This window comes from Cydia pomonella, chromosome 4, assembly GCF_033807575.1.
Source record: "Cydia pomonella isolate Wapato2018A chromosome 4, ilCydPomo1, whole genome shotgun sequence".
In the NCBI taxonomy this organism is placed as follows: domain Eukaryota; kingdom Metazoa; phylum Arthropoda; class Insecta; order Lepidoptera; family Tortricidae; genus Cydia; species Cydia pomonella.
In genome coordinates, this window is record NC_084706.1 from 5,360,239 (window position 1) to 5,377,346 (window position 17,108).

General features: G+C 34.9%; 1 protein-coding gene across 1 annotated transcript; it reads right to left on the bottom strand.

Moving 5' to 3' along the window:
• Window positions 1-5,620: 5,620 nt before the first annotated feature.
• LOC133516898 (alpha-tocopherol transfer protein-like) lies at window positions 5,621-16,927 on the bottom strand. Its single transcript, XM_061849936.1, has 6 exons — window positions 16,604-16,927; window positions 14,841-14,991; window positions 14,622-14,726; window positions 12,762-12,909; window positions 11,947-12,157; window positions 5,621-7,060 (listed from the first exon to the last, which is right to left on the bottom strand). The coding sequence occupies exons 1-6, from the start codon at window positions 16,731-16,733 to the stop codon at window positions 6,906-6,908; spliced, it is 900 nt and encodes a 299-aa protein (XP_061705920.1). The 5' UTR covers window positions 16,734-16,927; the 3' UTR covers window positions 5,621-6,905.
• Window positions 16,928-17,108: the final 181 nt, after the last annotated feature.

Here is a 17,108-nt window from a genome sequence, read left to right on the forward strand (position 1 = left end):
GGGTTCCCCATACTTAGAACTGAAACTCAAAAAAATCTTTTTTCATCAAACCCATACGTGTGGGGTATCTATGGATAGGTCTTTAAAAATGATATTTAGGTTTCTAATATCATTTTTTTCTAAACTGAATAGTTTGCGCGAGAGACACTTCCAAAGTGAAAAAATGTGTGTGGGGGGGGGGACACTGTAACTTCTAAAATAACAGAATGAAAAATCAAAAAAAAAAAAATATGATATACATTACCATGCAAACTTCCACCGAAAATTGGTTTGAACGAGATCTAGTAAGTAGTTATTTTTAATACGTATAAACGGTACGGAACCCTTCATGGGCGAGTCCGACTCGCACTTGGCCGCTTTTTCTTATTTTATTACGATAATCCTATAAAATTTGATTTAATAGTTATTTGTGCAACAAGAGAGGAAAGTAAGTCTTTCTTACGAGTGTTGATTTTGAGTTCCGAGTAAGCAAAAGATTCTATAATTGAATCACGAGCGTAGCTAGATGTAAAATAACTTTGCTCTCGTGTGACACATACAACTTTTCACCTCAGTAGTGAGAAAATATTAAAGGTTAAAACAATTCAACATCAAGTAAAGTTTTTATTCCTGTATTCATAGCCTTCACTAAATTAGTAAGCTACTTTGTCTCACTCCCTGGAGTGAGGAAATTCGCACTTTCCACACTCCCTGGAGTGACGAAAGTAGGCTTATTCGACCTGCTGAGGTGAAAATGGATTTGTTGTACAATTTTCATTCTGATATTTAGCCTCTTATTCCTTAAATAACCTATATTTTAGTCGTCATCAATGTCATCATCATATTGGCTGAATCCTCCGAACATTTGTGCTCGTCCCGTATGTGTGATAACCTGACCTGCATCTACCGGTTTTCTACAGACATACCCCTGATAGACCTAAATACCTCCAAATCTTATTAGTTATGGTATCGCCCGGAGAGTTGAGGTGAATGATTAGTGATTACTAAGAATCGGACACAAGTAGCAATTTTAGAATGAAAGAATAAAATGGATGTGACATAATTTATACTTCGTATATAATTTATACATTAAATATGATTACTTTTGTTATCGAAGTATGTACATTTCTTTTATTCGAATTAAAAGTATAGCTGTAACATATGAAATGTCTATTAATTGAACGATAAATAGACTTTCAAGTCGATATACACTGTCGTTGAGATGTTTATATTACAAAAAAATATTCTAAATAACAACGATTTTTTGGAAAGTGTTTGAGGTTTTTAAAGTTTTTTTTGCAACATCGGTGATGTTTATTTTTTAACAACGTAGGATTAATAAAGTCTACTCGACAAACTGGAACCGGTGAAAAATTGAGATACTACTCCTAAAAATACGTATGATACCTTATTAGATTCGTATCGATGCCTAAAAAATGTATTCGAAGCTTTTATTAGCACAGAAACAATATCGAAAGTTATTAACAAAAAAAGGAGGAGAAGTTGTTATTTCTTGTTTCCCCAATATCTCAAAGTATTCATATTTAAGAAATCAAAATTAACATTATTAAAGATTAGGTTATTTCCAATAGAAAAGTCCCGTCTTGCAGAACTGTTTCTCCATTATTTGTACTCTTTATTCAACGCTGAAAATAGGTATCCGCCCGTAATTTTGAGTATCGGCGCGCGGCTTTAAAAGCAAGTACGTCACATTGAATATTTTTTAAAGGTATTAATTGTCTATGTAATAATTTGAATTAATTATGGCGTATTCTGAACACTTTCCAAAATCTATTACTGTTAGAAAAAATACTTAAGATTACTTACTATTCAACAAGTTAGGAAAATGTTTATAAAAAAAAATCTCGAACTTCCTTCTTCATTGGAAACAAGAAAAATGTTAAAATAATTATCTTAAAAACTTTTTGCTTCGTGTAGGCCGCATGTTAAACAAGATCACGTTAAGTATAAAGGTTATTAATTATTTCAAATCAATAGTTTGGTTATAATATATTTTACCATTTTACCTCGATTTTTCATTTTTTGTTAGTTTTCACCATTATTGTAAAATTTATTTTTAACAAAGTATTAATTTTATTACAACTTTTATAAAGTGGTCTTGTTAATATGTATATAAGAAGGGCTCCGCCTGGCGAAATATTTTTCTAGATTTACATTTAAGACAAACGTTCGAGAAAATTGTGTTAGGTAAGTACTTAATAACTGCGTAACTTGTGGAAAAATATAACTTTAAGATTAATTTCTAGCAGTATTACATTCTTTGACATGCTTCAAATAAAAAAAAATTTCTTCAACTTTTATTATGTATATTTAATATCTTTATAATAATATTTAATATTACGTACTCCCTCTTTCACGCCGCGCACGTGATCCGAAACTGAAACGCAGAGGGCTATGTTCAGCGTTGAATAAAAAGCATAAATACTAAAGATACAGTTCTGCAAATGAATATTATTTATACGAAAATTTCCTGTTTTTGATTAATATTTTATTCAAATTTCTTAAATATGAATACTTTTTAAAATAATGGCGAAAAAGGAAATGTCTTCTTTTTTCCGTCTTTTTTTTGTCTACAACTTTTGAATTTTTTTGTGTGCTAATAAACGCTTCAAATAAATGTTTCTAAACATCATTACGAATCTAATGAGGTATCACACGAATTTTTAGGAGTAGTATCGCTATTTTTCACCGTTTTCTGCAGTTTGTCAAGTAAACTATATTTAGGTATGTTCGTTATTACATTTGACGTTAAAGTGGCATAAATTGCTACCTGTCTCCGATCACGATCACAGAAAAAACAAAAAAAAAACGAAACTATAGTATAAAATATGTTTAGTAATTACTCTATAATCTCTATACAATATAAAATGTCATTGTATGCATAAATTTATTAAAATAACAATTTGTTTCAATTAAATTATATTACTAATTAAGATTAATAATGTTAATTAATAAAAATGTCATAAATTTTGATAAAAATGTCATTTCGATCACTGATAAAAGATTTTTATTTTTTAAGGGTTGTTTTTTTTTCAGTCTTTTTACAAGCTTTTATTTAACTTGCCCTGTTAGTATGTATGCATGTTAGTTAGTTAGTTAGAGTGGGAGTGTTGAAAGCTAAATTTGACTCACTTCCCGATTTTCGATTCAGCAAAAATTTTGCATACATATATAAATCGGATGACAATGCAATATCATGATAACAGGGAGCTGATCTGACGATGGAAATAGGAGGTGGCCATGGGAACCGTGTGGTAAAACAACGTAAACTAATTGTGTTTGGGGTTGTTAAAATCGTCTCGATAAGTATTTTAGTTGCCTGTGGAAAGAAAAGTACAGTCAGCGATAAAAGCGTGTACCAAAAATGTTTTTTTACCAAAAACTTATTTGCTCAGTGCAATATAATTTATCATTTTTAGAAATCATTATCAAATGTATGGGAGTCCGACAGACTAACCTAGGTCGGAAACTTAAACCGTTTTATTTAATAACCGGCCAAGAGCATGTCGGGCCACGCTCAGTGTAGGGTTCCGTAGTTACTCTTCCGTCACAATAAGCTAAACTGGAGCTTAAAGTATAGTAAATTGTTAACCAAGAGATGAAACGGTACCTTTCACCCGAGTTAAACAAATAGGCAAATTTGCATAATCAGTACCTAATTAAAGTAAGTCTTTTTACTATGAAGGGAAAACTTTTTGCGATAACTCAAAAACAGCTAAACTGATAATGTCCGCTATAGTTTTCATTTAATGTCTTTCTTGAGCTCTACTTCCACGATTGTTTTCATATTTTTTGGACCTATGATTCAAAAGTTAGAGGGGGGGACACATTTTTTTTTCTTTCGGAGCGATTATCTCCGAATATATTCACTTTATCAAAAAATATTGTTGAAAACCCCTATTAGTTTTGAAAGACCTTTCCAACGATACCCCACACTCTAGGGTTGATGCGAAAAAAAAATTTCACCCCCACTTTACGTGTAGGGGAGGAACCCTAAAAAAAAAAATTTTTAGATTTTATTGTACGACTTTGTCGGCTTTATTGATTTATATATCCATGCCAAATTTCAGCTTTCTAGCACTAACGACCACGGAGCAAAGCCTCGGACAGACAGACAGACAGACGGACATGGCGAAACTATAAGGGTTCCTAGTTGACTACGGAACCCTAAAAAAGTGCCAAATCAACATATTTTTTTATTTGCACTCCTATATGCACATGCATGCCAAAAATAAATACCGGACGGTGGAGTTCGTTATTGAGAATACCTAGTCTGTACATAGCAAAAACCAACAGTTCCAGGATATTAACTCGTCGTTTAATTACTTTTGACTGAGGGCTGTTTCAGGCTAGCGTTTTATCCCCAAGTTTAAGCTCGTTTTTGAAACGCGTGTAGGCGCGTACAGGCCTTAAGTAGCGAAATGTAGCGCGCGTGTAAGCGCGAAATGCCGAAACGACTGCATATGCACAGTCCCATTTTGCGTTTGTTAACTGATATTTATTTAGTGTTTTAGTGTGTTGTGTGTTGTACGGACGTTGCGCTCAATATAAACACCGCTGTGGATAGGTGGACTCTCCTGCTCGCGCTTGCGGTGCTGAAACCCAGACTATCCAGCACACAATTGAAGACTGCCCCATATTGCGCTATACTGCCGGTTCTCCAGAAGACCTGATCTCCCTGTGCGACAAGCCATCAAATGGCTGACTGGTCTTTGTGTTGACGTTTAATAATTTTTGGATATTATATGCTTCTGTACTATGTTATGCCATACGATTAAATAAATAAATAATTTAGGGTTATTTACAAAACAAACTTTTACAAAACACGGTTTTACGGTATTACAAATGTTTATGACGATGAGTCCAGAATTATCTTATGCCATCAAAAACATAACTTGTAAAAAAAAAACAAGTCTCGCAACTCAGTTCTTCTAACGTAAAACGTTGTGAGATCCATGTAATACCAAATCGGTTAATTTATTCAGTCCCTACTTAAGGGACCTTCTGTCTTAAGTTATTACGTAATTAGCTAACCTAACAACATCTTATAGTGACCATATCAATATAAAAATCTTTTATGATTTAGATAAACAGATTGACTTAGCAATCGCACTAAACAATATAGTTTGATATAATATGTATTACTTGTGAGATACATTGCGTTTTCATGTGAGGGCCAAGTCATTCTGTTTACGTATGAATGCCTGCTTGGTTACTGAAAATTCAGGTTTCTAGTTTTATCCACAACGTAGTTATAGAGGAGTCGAAAATGGCCGGAATTGCTTCGAGAAAAGGATGGTACGGCCGTGCTACTTTTTTGCTCGACAGATAGCGAAGTCTTGATATGCAAAAAGGTGACGAAATAGGATTGTTGACGAGGCGGTCCTGCGTCTCACGAGGGAATCATAACAAAATCACCATTGGGATGTCAAAATGTAAGTTTAAATTGGCCTCAAGTACCACTAAAATAACGCAGTTATCACGCTGGCGGACGCTATATCTGATTCCGGCGCCGATGTAGACCGTTTAGAATACGCTTGTTGAATGCTTTGTGTTGCTCTCTTTAAAACATGTGTTCATCAGGTTTCTTCGGCAGTCGTGTAACAAAAATACTCAGGCATAATCTTTTGTATCTTGTTATTATTACTTACTATACAAATTACACAAAAACACATGCATAGCTAATCGTCGAGTTTATACAGCAACAATGTGCCTTTAAATCGGCAGAATGGATTGTTCCCAACGGTTACCACTCAGAACAACGTAGGAAAATTATCCTCCTATATATTAATATAAACAATTTCACTACCTACCAGTGTTGGAAGTGTTTAATGACATATTTTTTATACCATGACGACGACAACAAGCGTGCACACAGGAGTTTACAGTTTTTTAAAGGGTCGGCAACGTGTAACACCCCTGGAGTTGCAGGCGTTTACAGGCTACGTTGACCGCTTACCGTCAAGCGGGTCGTATGCTTGTTTGCCACCGACGTGGTATTAAATAAATACTGAACCCAGTAGCAAAGCAACAGACGAGAACAGGGGAAAAAGGATATTGACCAGTGCACAGTGTAACAATTTGGTATTAGCAGCTGGCGATAACCTGGCAAGATCCATCGGCAGCTCGCTGTGAACGTCACCCGTATTACAGAAACATGAACGCCGCCGGGTGAATTTGCCGGCGCTGTCGAGACAAGGTTTACTATCAACACTATCCCCGAATTTCCTGTCAACTATCAACTTACACCCGCTTTCAGTCTAATTCGAGCTTCCATTGTGTATGTAATTTTCGAAGAACCAGTTAGACCAAGCTCTCAGTTTATGTAAATTGAATTACGTTTTAATTATACTAACAAATAGTTCACGTAAAACGTATATTTTACGTGAGTTTGCAACTAAATTTGGGTTAAAATCAATTATACGTATTTTTTGTTCTAGATTAACAATGACTTACTAAGATAAACTTTTCAGATATGATGATTATGTTTGTTAGCTGGGCCCTCATACATCTAAATCACTTGGTATTTATTTATAATCAGGACTTAAGGCCCGGTAGGTTCTTCTCTCACCCTCACTGAGCGGAAGCGTGAGAGAAATGAATACCGTGTTCTGAAATTTTAATTTTTTGTATAAATTAAAAAAATTAATTGATGAGATGCTAATTTAGCTAATTGCTAATTTTTAGAAGCGATTATAATATTTTTAGCTTTTGTGCTAAATTTGCTACAAAATTTTAAGATGCGTTTTAGACCTATGTTCGTGATTTCTTTCTGTCGAGCGAAATTCAAAACATGAAGTTTCGAATCAATGAAGTTACTAGAGAAAGGCAACTGTATTGGGATCTAAAAAAGCGCTACGCGCGCGCGCGTTTAAAAGAACTCCGTTCCCTGAACCTACGGCACCTTAATCAATTTGCAAGGCTCTGAAAGTGTCCTCCATACCGCTGAATATTTTACTCATTGATAACGATTCTTCGGGCCGCTTAGCTTCATTAACTCGTTTTTTGGATTCATCTTCAAAAAAAATTTCATTTTCTCTTAGTTTGTTCCAAGTTTCATCTGAAATATTGCATAATTACACGTTATAAGAACACATAAAATAATAAAACACACAAATAATAAATATTATAGGACAATCTTACACAAATCGACCTTATCCCTAGACGACGATATGTACAATGGTATAATATATATACCCATATACCAACGAAATATAAAAACTATAGAAGTCCGACTACCTAAATGACCCCTCGAGAATTATGCCGCGAACAACTCAACTGTACAGCGCGCATATTGGCAACGCAACGTCAAATATTGCAATGTCAGGCAAGAGGTTTGTTGACATTATAGAATTTTATTCTAACCAAACAAAACTTTTATTGACCGGTGATTATGTAATAGCGAAAAATAGTGTTTTGGGTACATACTTTACTCTTTGTTTGGGTAATATTCAAACCTGAAGAGAACGGGCGGGCGGGGCATACTTATGAGCTACACAAACGGAGCTACAAAAACTGATAAACACATTTTGCATAATAAGTACTTTAATACGTACATAGAAACATCCGTAACTCAACAAATATTTGTGACACAAAAAAATGTAAAGAACCTTCAGCTTGGTAGGCAGGGTCACCACAACTCAAAAATTCATTCATTCACAAGAAAAACCATGTTTTACACCTAAAGCTTGGCAGCTGAAGTAGACGGTGCTGCACAGCTGCATTGTGCGGTGACTCTTCATTGACAAAAGTTGTTTAAAATTTTAGTTAATACCATAAAACATGTACAAGCAAACATGAACAGCGTCTTCAGCTGTCAAACTCGGGATACGATTTTTCTTAGACCCTACACATCCTATTATAAGATGTATAATATTCTTATACAATTAATGAATTTTGCTTTGCGATGATCCTGGCTGTAGCTACCATAAGCTAAATTTCACTCATAGATACTTACAATCACCGAAGTTCTGCTAGCAACTAAGCTAGAAGCTTGTTAACCGGCGTGGTATTTATGTCAAACCACCGGTTTACCATTTAAAGCGGTCCTTCAGATCTGATGTAACTGGCGGATCAGATAATGACACGTATGTAATGACAACTCAATTGGTTTCAAGTGCTCGTGCACGTCATAACAACCAATGATCCTTTCAATGAGTCTTTTATTGTTGTTAGTGGACGACCGCTTCTCAGTACAAACGTAGTTCTCAATTCCCTCCCAAGATATTTACTTTGTGGAAACATGGTAGAGATAGGTGGACTAGGGGAATATTTTTACACAATTTATTGTATTTTAACTACAGCTATGCCCCTTCATTTAACTTCTTTGTAGATTTTTTGATTATCATATGAGTTAGAGCGAAAAAAAAAATCCAATCTATCCAAACCATGCTGGGAACAAAGAGCTCTCTGAACTTAATAGCCAGTGAATTTACACTATATATTAGTCGTAATACTAGTTATTAATCAGTCAAGTTTTATTTCGTACTTAATGACAGTTTTCTTGAAATGTCACTTCAAAGATTTATTATCCAACTGGTATCAAGTCGGTATCATATACGATACGATCATTTACTAATTATTACAAAACTTTTTTCAATAAAAAGACACGTAAATATTGTTTACCTTTTTTAGGATTCCCTATTCAACTAGGAACAGTAAGAACCCTTATAGGTAGTTACATAGTTTCGCCATGTCTGTCTGTCTGTCCGTCCGCCACTTTGCTCCGTGATCGTTAGGGCTAGAAAGCTGTAATAGCATAGATACATAAATTATGCATGGCAATAGAACGGTAAAATAAAAAGTGCAAACAAAATTTTTAGGGTGCCTCCCATACAAAATAGTTAAAAAAATATATATATTTTCGCTTTAAGCCAATGGTGTGGAGTATCGTTGGATAGGTCTTTCAAAACGAATGAGCTCTCCAAAAACGACGTTTTGGTAAAAAGAATATTTTCGGAAATAATCGCTCTGAAAGAATTGGTTAAGCGACCACAATTAAGAAATTAACTTCTCAAAAACAAAACTAATGACATTTCACCCACACCAAAATCATATAGATGGAATAATACAAAATTAGAAGTCGTAGATGAATTCACATTACTCGGGATAGTAATAGACAAACATATCTGCTGGAAACCACATATAATTTTTTTTAAATAAAAGTAAAATATCAAAATTCGGTGGCGCTCTAAAGGAAATAAAAAAATCGACGGACTTTACAACTGCACTTCAGACCTATTACGCATACGCCTATAACTGGCTGTGCTACGGTGTAATTATTTGGGCAAATAGTACAGAGGCACCGAGCTTATTTATTCTAAAAAAAACTAATTCGAATTTTAGTTAATGACAAAAAAATTACATAATAAGCTCACCCTTCCCTGTATATATATTCTAGAAATGTGCAAGTTTGTTAGAAACTACCCCGAATTATATGTGTATACTAAACGCGAAGTTGTAACAAAAAATCGTATAATGCGCTACAAAAACATACTTTTATTACCAGACTCGAGATTTAAGATGCTTTCAATTGTACCTTTTGTAATGTCAATAAAAATATATAACAAATTACCGGAAGAATTAAAAGCAGAAACAATTGAAACAGCTTTTATCTGCAAGCTGAAACGATTACTGATCACGAAATATTATTATATTTAAATGAATATTAAAAGAGAATTAACTGGTGCATTAAGTGAAACCTAGATGTATTTTATCATTGAATTATAATTATAAGTGCCTTTCTCCTTACGTTGAAGTGCGACTACATGCACGTTTCCCCCCGCAAAAAAAGGCGGAACAATTTTTACGGTAAGATATCCCTCGGGCTCCTCCCTACCGAGCTTCCGATATGTTGGAAGCCGGTATTCCTCGAAGGCTTGGAGCAACATGGTAATTTTTAGAATAATCTTTAGGTACCTATTTATATTTATTAAAAGAGGTTTATTGGCTGTCTAGGAATTTTTTTATGAATTAATGCTGGATGGTTATTACTTTATTAGATTCCTTTCAAATTCCGAGACTACAATTTTAGTAAATGATAAATTTCTCGCTTCTTTTGTTTCGTAGAATTCTATATTTCTCTCCTAGCGCTAATTTAATGCAAGATGAACGAAATATGTTGTCCCCGATTTAAGCCAAAAAGCCTTTGTGTCTATGTCTATGTCTACACTGCTGTACCATGGTCGCAATAAAGAATTATGAATTGCGTTAAGATAGGCGAGAGAACAGCGTTTTTATACTTGAAAGCATCATACGTATTCCCTGGAAGAGGATCACGAGGTGGGCTATCAAAATATAATATATTTTATTTTTTTCCTTTCTTTGTACCAAAACAACAACTGAGAAGATTGACATAATAGTATTAAATACACAGATAATTCTTACTGTTTTCAATAAAACTAAAAACCAAATGTGTTTTGCATTAAAAATATATTTATTTAGTTGCGCTCATTAATTTCATTGATCCCCGCTCCGAGTCATTTTTGGTGCGATTCAACGCGGTAATGCGGCGTGCGTTTTGGGCACCTTTGCGCGTGGAATGACGCGGGGGTGGGATTTTTAACTGAGTTTTATTTTGATTTGTTTGTTTTTTTGTACTTTTGTATTTAAACACATTATTGTTCATTTTAATTTGTAATTTGATAGTTATTTTTTCTCCTAAATTAATGTAAATTATTTTTATATCTATAATCGTATGTAATGTAAGCAGTTAGGTAGGTAGCAACATGTTGTCTTTAAAAATCCTTTCCAAACCACCTTTAGATAACGGAGACAAGATAATTAAAATATTCCGTAGGTGGTGCAGTTAAACTAACAATAAACGTTGATATACAAATATGATGTAAGTTGATGTCACGCAAAGAAACAATATAAGATAAACTAAGGAAGAGACAAATATTAATCCTGTGTGTGTGTTTGCGTGTGTATTACTTTCTAAGTATATGTTAACGGCACCAATCATGGAACTAATAAGAGAAAATTTGGAGTGTTTTTGATATTTCACCGACACCTGTAAAATTTCTTCCGCTTTACGCTTTAAAAGTTGAATGTCCAATTCGTCCTTTATGTTTTGTATGTATTTAATGAAATCTATTGCAATTGGTTTCCATATTATTAACCAATTAAAACTGTGTTTTTTTTTTTTTGCTCCAGTCATGGAATTTATGGCGCCATACATTTTCAAAATAACAAATACTTTGTTTTTTATGGTAAAATGTTGCCAGCGATTAAAAACTGATGGTAAATGCTTGTTTTACAGGATTTGTCTATACCATTCCATTACTGGTGCCTGTTCCATTATAGGGGTGTTTACTACATTCTTGTTTAGTTTTTTTTTTGTTATAAATAATGAAAATTCGGTTCTAAATTGATTTGATTTATAATCTCCATTCCAATATTTAACTCTGGATTCAAAAATAACGATCCTTTTGGGAGTTATTAATTGACAAGTACACTCAAGAAATACCATTAATATAATATACATTCTCATTTTGACGACCTATCTGGCCTAGTAGGTAGTCACCGTGCCTATGAATCTGATGGTTTCGGGTTCAAATCCTGTTGTGTTTTCTATGTAGTTAAGTTTTTATGTATTATATATATCGTTGTCTAAGTACCCACAATACAAGCTTTATGAGCTTAGTGTGGGACGTAGTCAATTTGTGTAATAATGTCCTATAATTTATGTATTCTCCTAATAATTCGTCGTGTTTTGTAAAATACACGTGTACCTCTATTTTACTTGCCTAGTATTTGACATGAAAATTAGGATTAACCTGGATGAAAGGCATCCATTCTGACTCGAACTATTGACACTCTCACATATCTCGTTCTCGGCAGAAATTGGTGCATTTCCTAACTTGGTTAACGATCTACAATTGCAATGCTATATGAGAATAGAAATAAATAAATAATATATACGAGACACAACATTAAAAGACTTACTACTAATTTCTACGCAATTGATTTCCCGTATTTCTTTCGAGAGCTCCACACTACAGAAATGTTCATCCAATGACATGGAATTGACGGTGTGTATTCGCAGCATATGTAACAATTCCTTCTTCATGAACGGTTTCAACATGGCTAACAGCCGGTCCACGAAACTTGGTGCGTTGATAATGTGGAACTCTTTTAGTCGAATGAACATTGCTTCCTGAAATGAAAGGTAAAACTGTAGGAAAATCTTTGGCATATAAAACTATGATGTTTTAAAAATGGAGTGCTTACAAGTAATACGGATAGGTAAAAATAAACCTAATTTGTTTTATTTATTTTGTTACTTTAGTTCGTTTTAGATTTATTTTATATTGTGTGTCATTTAGAGCATTTTCGCTATCCTTTTCTATTTTTTTTGTTTCATCTTATCATATATTTTTTTAGTCATAGTTGCCGACACATTTAAAATCAAGTACAAGTCTTACAACGAATGATTAAGTATGGCAAATTATAATTCAATATCAGTATAATTTACATTTAAAAAAGTGCGAGTCGGACGCGCCCACCGAGGGTTGCGTACTTTTCAGTATTTGCTGTTATAGCGGCAACAGAAATACATCATCTGTGAAAATTTCAACTGTCTAGCTAACACGGTTCATGTGATACAGCCTGGTGACAGACGGACTGACAGACCGACAAACGGTCGGACAGCAGAGTCTTAGTAATAGGGTCCCGTTTTACCCGTTGGGTATGGAACCCCAAAAAGGAACATCGGGAAATCTATAATACTTAAATAAAAATATGTTATTTAAATCAAAAACCTGTAAAAAATAGAAAAACTGTTGGGCCACAGTGAGATCTATCTGGTACAAATGTCCCATCAACACCTGGTCCATGTTGACAATCACGACGAGGCCTGCCACAGTGCCCTCCTCCAGTTGCCAGAGATCCATTATCATTACAAAGGCTCTGAAGTAAATGCAATGGTCATTAGTAGAAAATAAGCAAACCCAAACGAGAGTCGAGATATCACTCTTAGCTAAAGAGTTTTACGAGTATCATACATCGGGAGCGATTACTGTCGCAGTCAGCACATTTTATGGAAGCGAGTGCGCTGTCTTTATATGTATTAAATAGTATGTCTATACTTTTAGCTCGACAACGACACAATTACTGTTCAGAATTGTCTTTCTGCGCGTATATCACACAGCGTTTTACCTACAAAAGCAATGTTTTCTCCAGTTAAAACTTGTTTTCCGTGAAGCCTCAGTGAAAACTTTAAGACGACGCATTGTCGCAGGTGTCCATGGGCGAGGGTAATCGCTTACTATGAGGCGATTCGTCTATTCGTTTGCCTCCTATATCATAAAAAAATTGCTTCGCGACGTTACAACACACAAATACCAAAATATATCTTGCTATCCGGATTTATGACATTTAACGGGCTCCTAGCGCAGTTGGTAGTAACCCTGCCTACGAAAACGGAGGTCCCGGGTTCAAATCCTGGTAAAGGCATTAAGATGTGGGCGATGTGGCTATCTCTCATAGTTTCTGACTTCTCCATACTGACCGTTTTGGATTGATCACCTGTATATACGTATATGTATATCAACGCCTATTAGGTACCCATCGTGCAAGCCTTGCTTAGTTTAGGGCTCGATCGGTTTGTATAAGATTGTCCCCAAATATTTATTTATTTACAGCAGCAATGCAGTCGACAGTAATGTCGTGCTGCGATACTGCTACAGTAATAATGCTGGTGTAGTCTGAATGCGAACGGTAACTTAACGTTTCTACAAGTGCCACATATAGTGTTGGTTTTGACTGTAAATTTGTTTTACCTGACTACATCGCTGTATACAAAGTGGCCCGGGTCAGTGTTCAATATTTGTTTTACCTGACTACATCGCTGTATACAAAGTGGCCCGGGTCAGTGTTCAATATTTGTTTTATCTGCCTACATCACTGTATACAAAGTGGCCCGGGTCAGTGTTCAATATTTGTTTTACCTGACTACATCGCTGTATACAAAGTGGCCCGGGTCAGTGTTCAATATTTGTTTTATCTGCCTACATCACTGTATACAAAGTGGCCCGGGTCAGTGTTCAATATTTGTTTTACCTGACTACATCACTGTATACAAAGTGGCCCGGATCAGTGTTCAATATTTGCTTTACCTGACTACATCGCTGTATACAAAGTGGCCCGGATCAGTGTTCAATATTTGTTTTATCTGCCTACATCACTGTATACAAAGTGGCCCGGATCAGTGTTCAATATTTGCTTTACCTGACTACATCACTGTATACAAAGTGGCCCGGATCAGTGTTCAATATTTGTTTTATCTGCCTACATCACTGTATACAAAGTGGCCCGGATCAGTGTTCAATATTTGCTTTACCTGACTACATCACTGTATACAAAGTGGCCCGGGTCAGTGTTCAATATTTGTTTTATCTGCCTACATCACTGTATACAAAGTGGCCCGGATCAGTGTTCAATATTTGCTTTATCTGCCTACATCACTGTATACAAAGTGGCCCGGGTCAGTGTTCAATATTTGTTTTACCTGACTACATCACTGTATACAAAGTGGCCCGGGTCAGTGTTCAATATTTGTTTTACCTGACTACATCACTGTATACAAAGTGGCCCGGATCAGTGTTCAATATTTGCTTTACCTGACTACATCGCTGTATACAAAGTGGCCCGGGTCAGTGTTCAATATTTGGCAATAAACAGCTCGATATCCCTTTGTCGTCAGAGTTTTTAATGGAGTAATCAACCTTAAAGAAATAGTCACCAATATGGAAGAGTAACATAAACATAATTAATAAAAATATTATAAATTTGCATTATAAATAAATGTTTATATAAAAACAACTAACCAAGTAACTTACCAAGTATTCAAAGCATCTTCTAAGGATTTGTTTATTTTTCTGTTTTGGTAAAATGAAAACAGATTTCGTAATGAAAAGTTAAGATCGATTAACTTTTTCGTATTTTGTATATTTTGGTCACATCTATGATATGCCAATATTATGTCAAGATCTGAAAAAAAATTACTTATTAGTACACTTAATTCTGTTTATTATCCGTTGTGGCAACCGATAACGTCGAACACAACAATAACTTTATTAATACGCCCGCGTTGCTAACGCGTTCAACGATAAAATTAAATATAGCCATATTGATTACAAACACTCTTTGTTTAATTATTTTATTTAAATTAGGTACATAAGCAAATAGAAGCTGTGGTAGGAGAATATAAAATACCCTGCCTACAATCAGACTATTACAATTTTCAATTTCTTTAAAGTCACGACAACAAGCTATATCATGCGAGATGAACGTGTATAACTATAACTAAGTAACAACGTTTACAATGAAACCCAAAACACCTGTTTCATTTACATTTCATTCTGATCATAAGTTAAGGTAACGTTCGGATTGCAACTATATCTGCATGTCGTTTGCCGCCGCATTACTGCCACGATTAGAACGGTCACTTATTTTATCAAGGATACTGGTAGTGAAAGCACCCGCTTCAATGCCGCAGCTGTAACGTCACAACAGTAATTCAGCTGCAGTTGACTTCCAAATGTCACCTTTAGGTATATTATAGCCGATTTTTTTTCATATTTACATTGCAGAATAGGGTTGTTTCTAATTTTTTGAAACGCTTGTATTACGTTCTATATTAAGAGGCTGTCAATACCTAAAGCGCGCACACTTTCTATTTGTATCGGAGTAAATGAGATAGCACTGTCGCATGTTACTGGGCCTGGGCAAGGGAATAATAAGAAAAATATTTAAATAAAAAAAAAGTGGATTATTAGTGTAATATTTTACTCAACCACGGTTTAGATATAAATGTTTTGAAATTGTGATTTTAATTGCAGACCCATAAGTTAAAACAATAAAGACATAAAACCGTTTAATTGTGATTTGAAGACCAATCTTTGCAATTATTTTCTATCGAGCCGATTTCGTTCAATCGTGTATCGAGTACAACCACGGTCTTTGAAATATAATTAATATGAACATATATTTTTCTTACTTGACTAAAACAAATAGTCTTTCTTAAAAAACTGTTTAAGTAACATCAATTTCAAGGACATTGGGTGTTGACAGCCTCTTAACTAAAAGTTGCCCTAAAATTCAACTTTTAGACTAAAAACGGCTTTAAATATGTTAAATTAACAAAATATATTTTGACAGATGCTTTCGCGCCCAAAACGCTCTTTGAGAATTGTGTGACGTCACAGTTTACGGTTTGACACATAACTACATACACACATAGAAGATACGAACTGTCAACTGACATTTGTCATTTGTTGTTTATCACCTAACTGTCAACAGTGTCAATCCGAGAGTTGTGACGTCATCAGAATCTTCTATGGCGTTTCGAGTTTGGTCACGTGACGTGTGCCAAAAGATATTTTAAATTCAATATTTACAAAAATATGGTCATTACAGGTCCCCTAATATTAAAATAGTTTAACATGTTCTTATAATCCAAAAGAAATTATTGTGATAATATTCTGCCCTAAGATTTGTAGATGGAAACAACCCTATTGTTTACACTGTGACAAAGCGACCCAGTAAATTGATAGACCCTAGTGTTCGAGTAGGAACGTAAATCATTAATTTTTTTACTCACCAGTAATATGTTCATTTGGTAAATGCGGTTGAGTCTGCATCCACTCTCTTATGTTTTTGACGTCTTCCGAACTTAACTCGGGATTTTTTTCATATTCTCGTTCTATGGAAATATTTGTCACAGCCGGCATCTTGTTCCAATACGTTCACTTCACAATAGCACCTCGTGGGAAGGAATGAATCGAATTTAGCTGTAATTGGACACAGACATGCGTGTCTCGGAAACTCACAGTCACGTCTGCTGTCATGAATAGCGTGCAAGGTCAGACAGTATCTCAAATCAAATAAATCTTCAGGCGTTGATTTAGCACATACGGTCAAGGAATTTAATTTCTATACCATTTCGTACCTTATCTTATCTTATGTACTGACAGTCAAAGCTTGACGCAAATGCCCTCAGGATAATGTTAGAGCTGTCCCGCACCCTACGAGATAGGGATTTATCACGGGACGGACGGACAGCAGAGTCTCAGTAATAGGTTCACGTTTGACCCTTTGGGTACGAA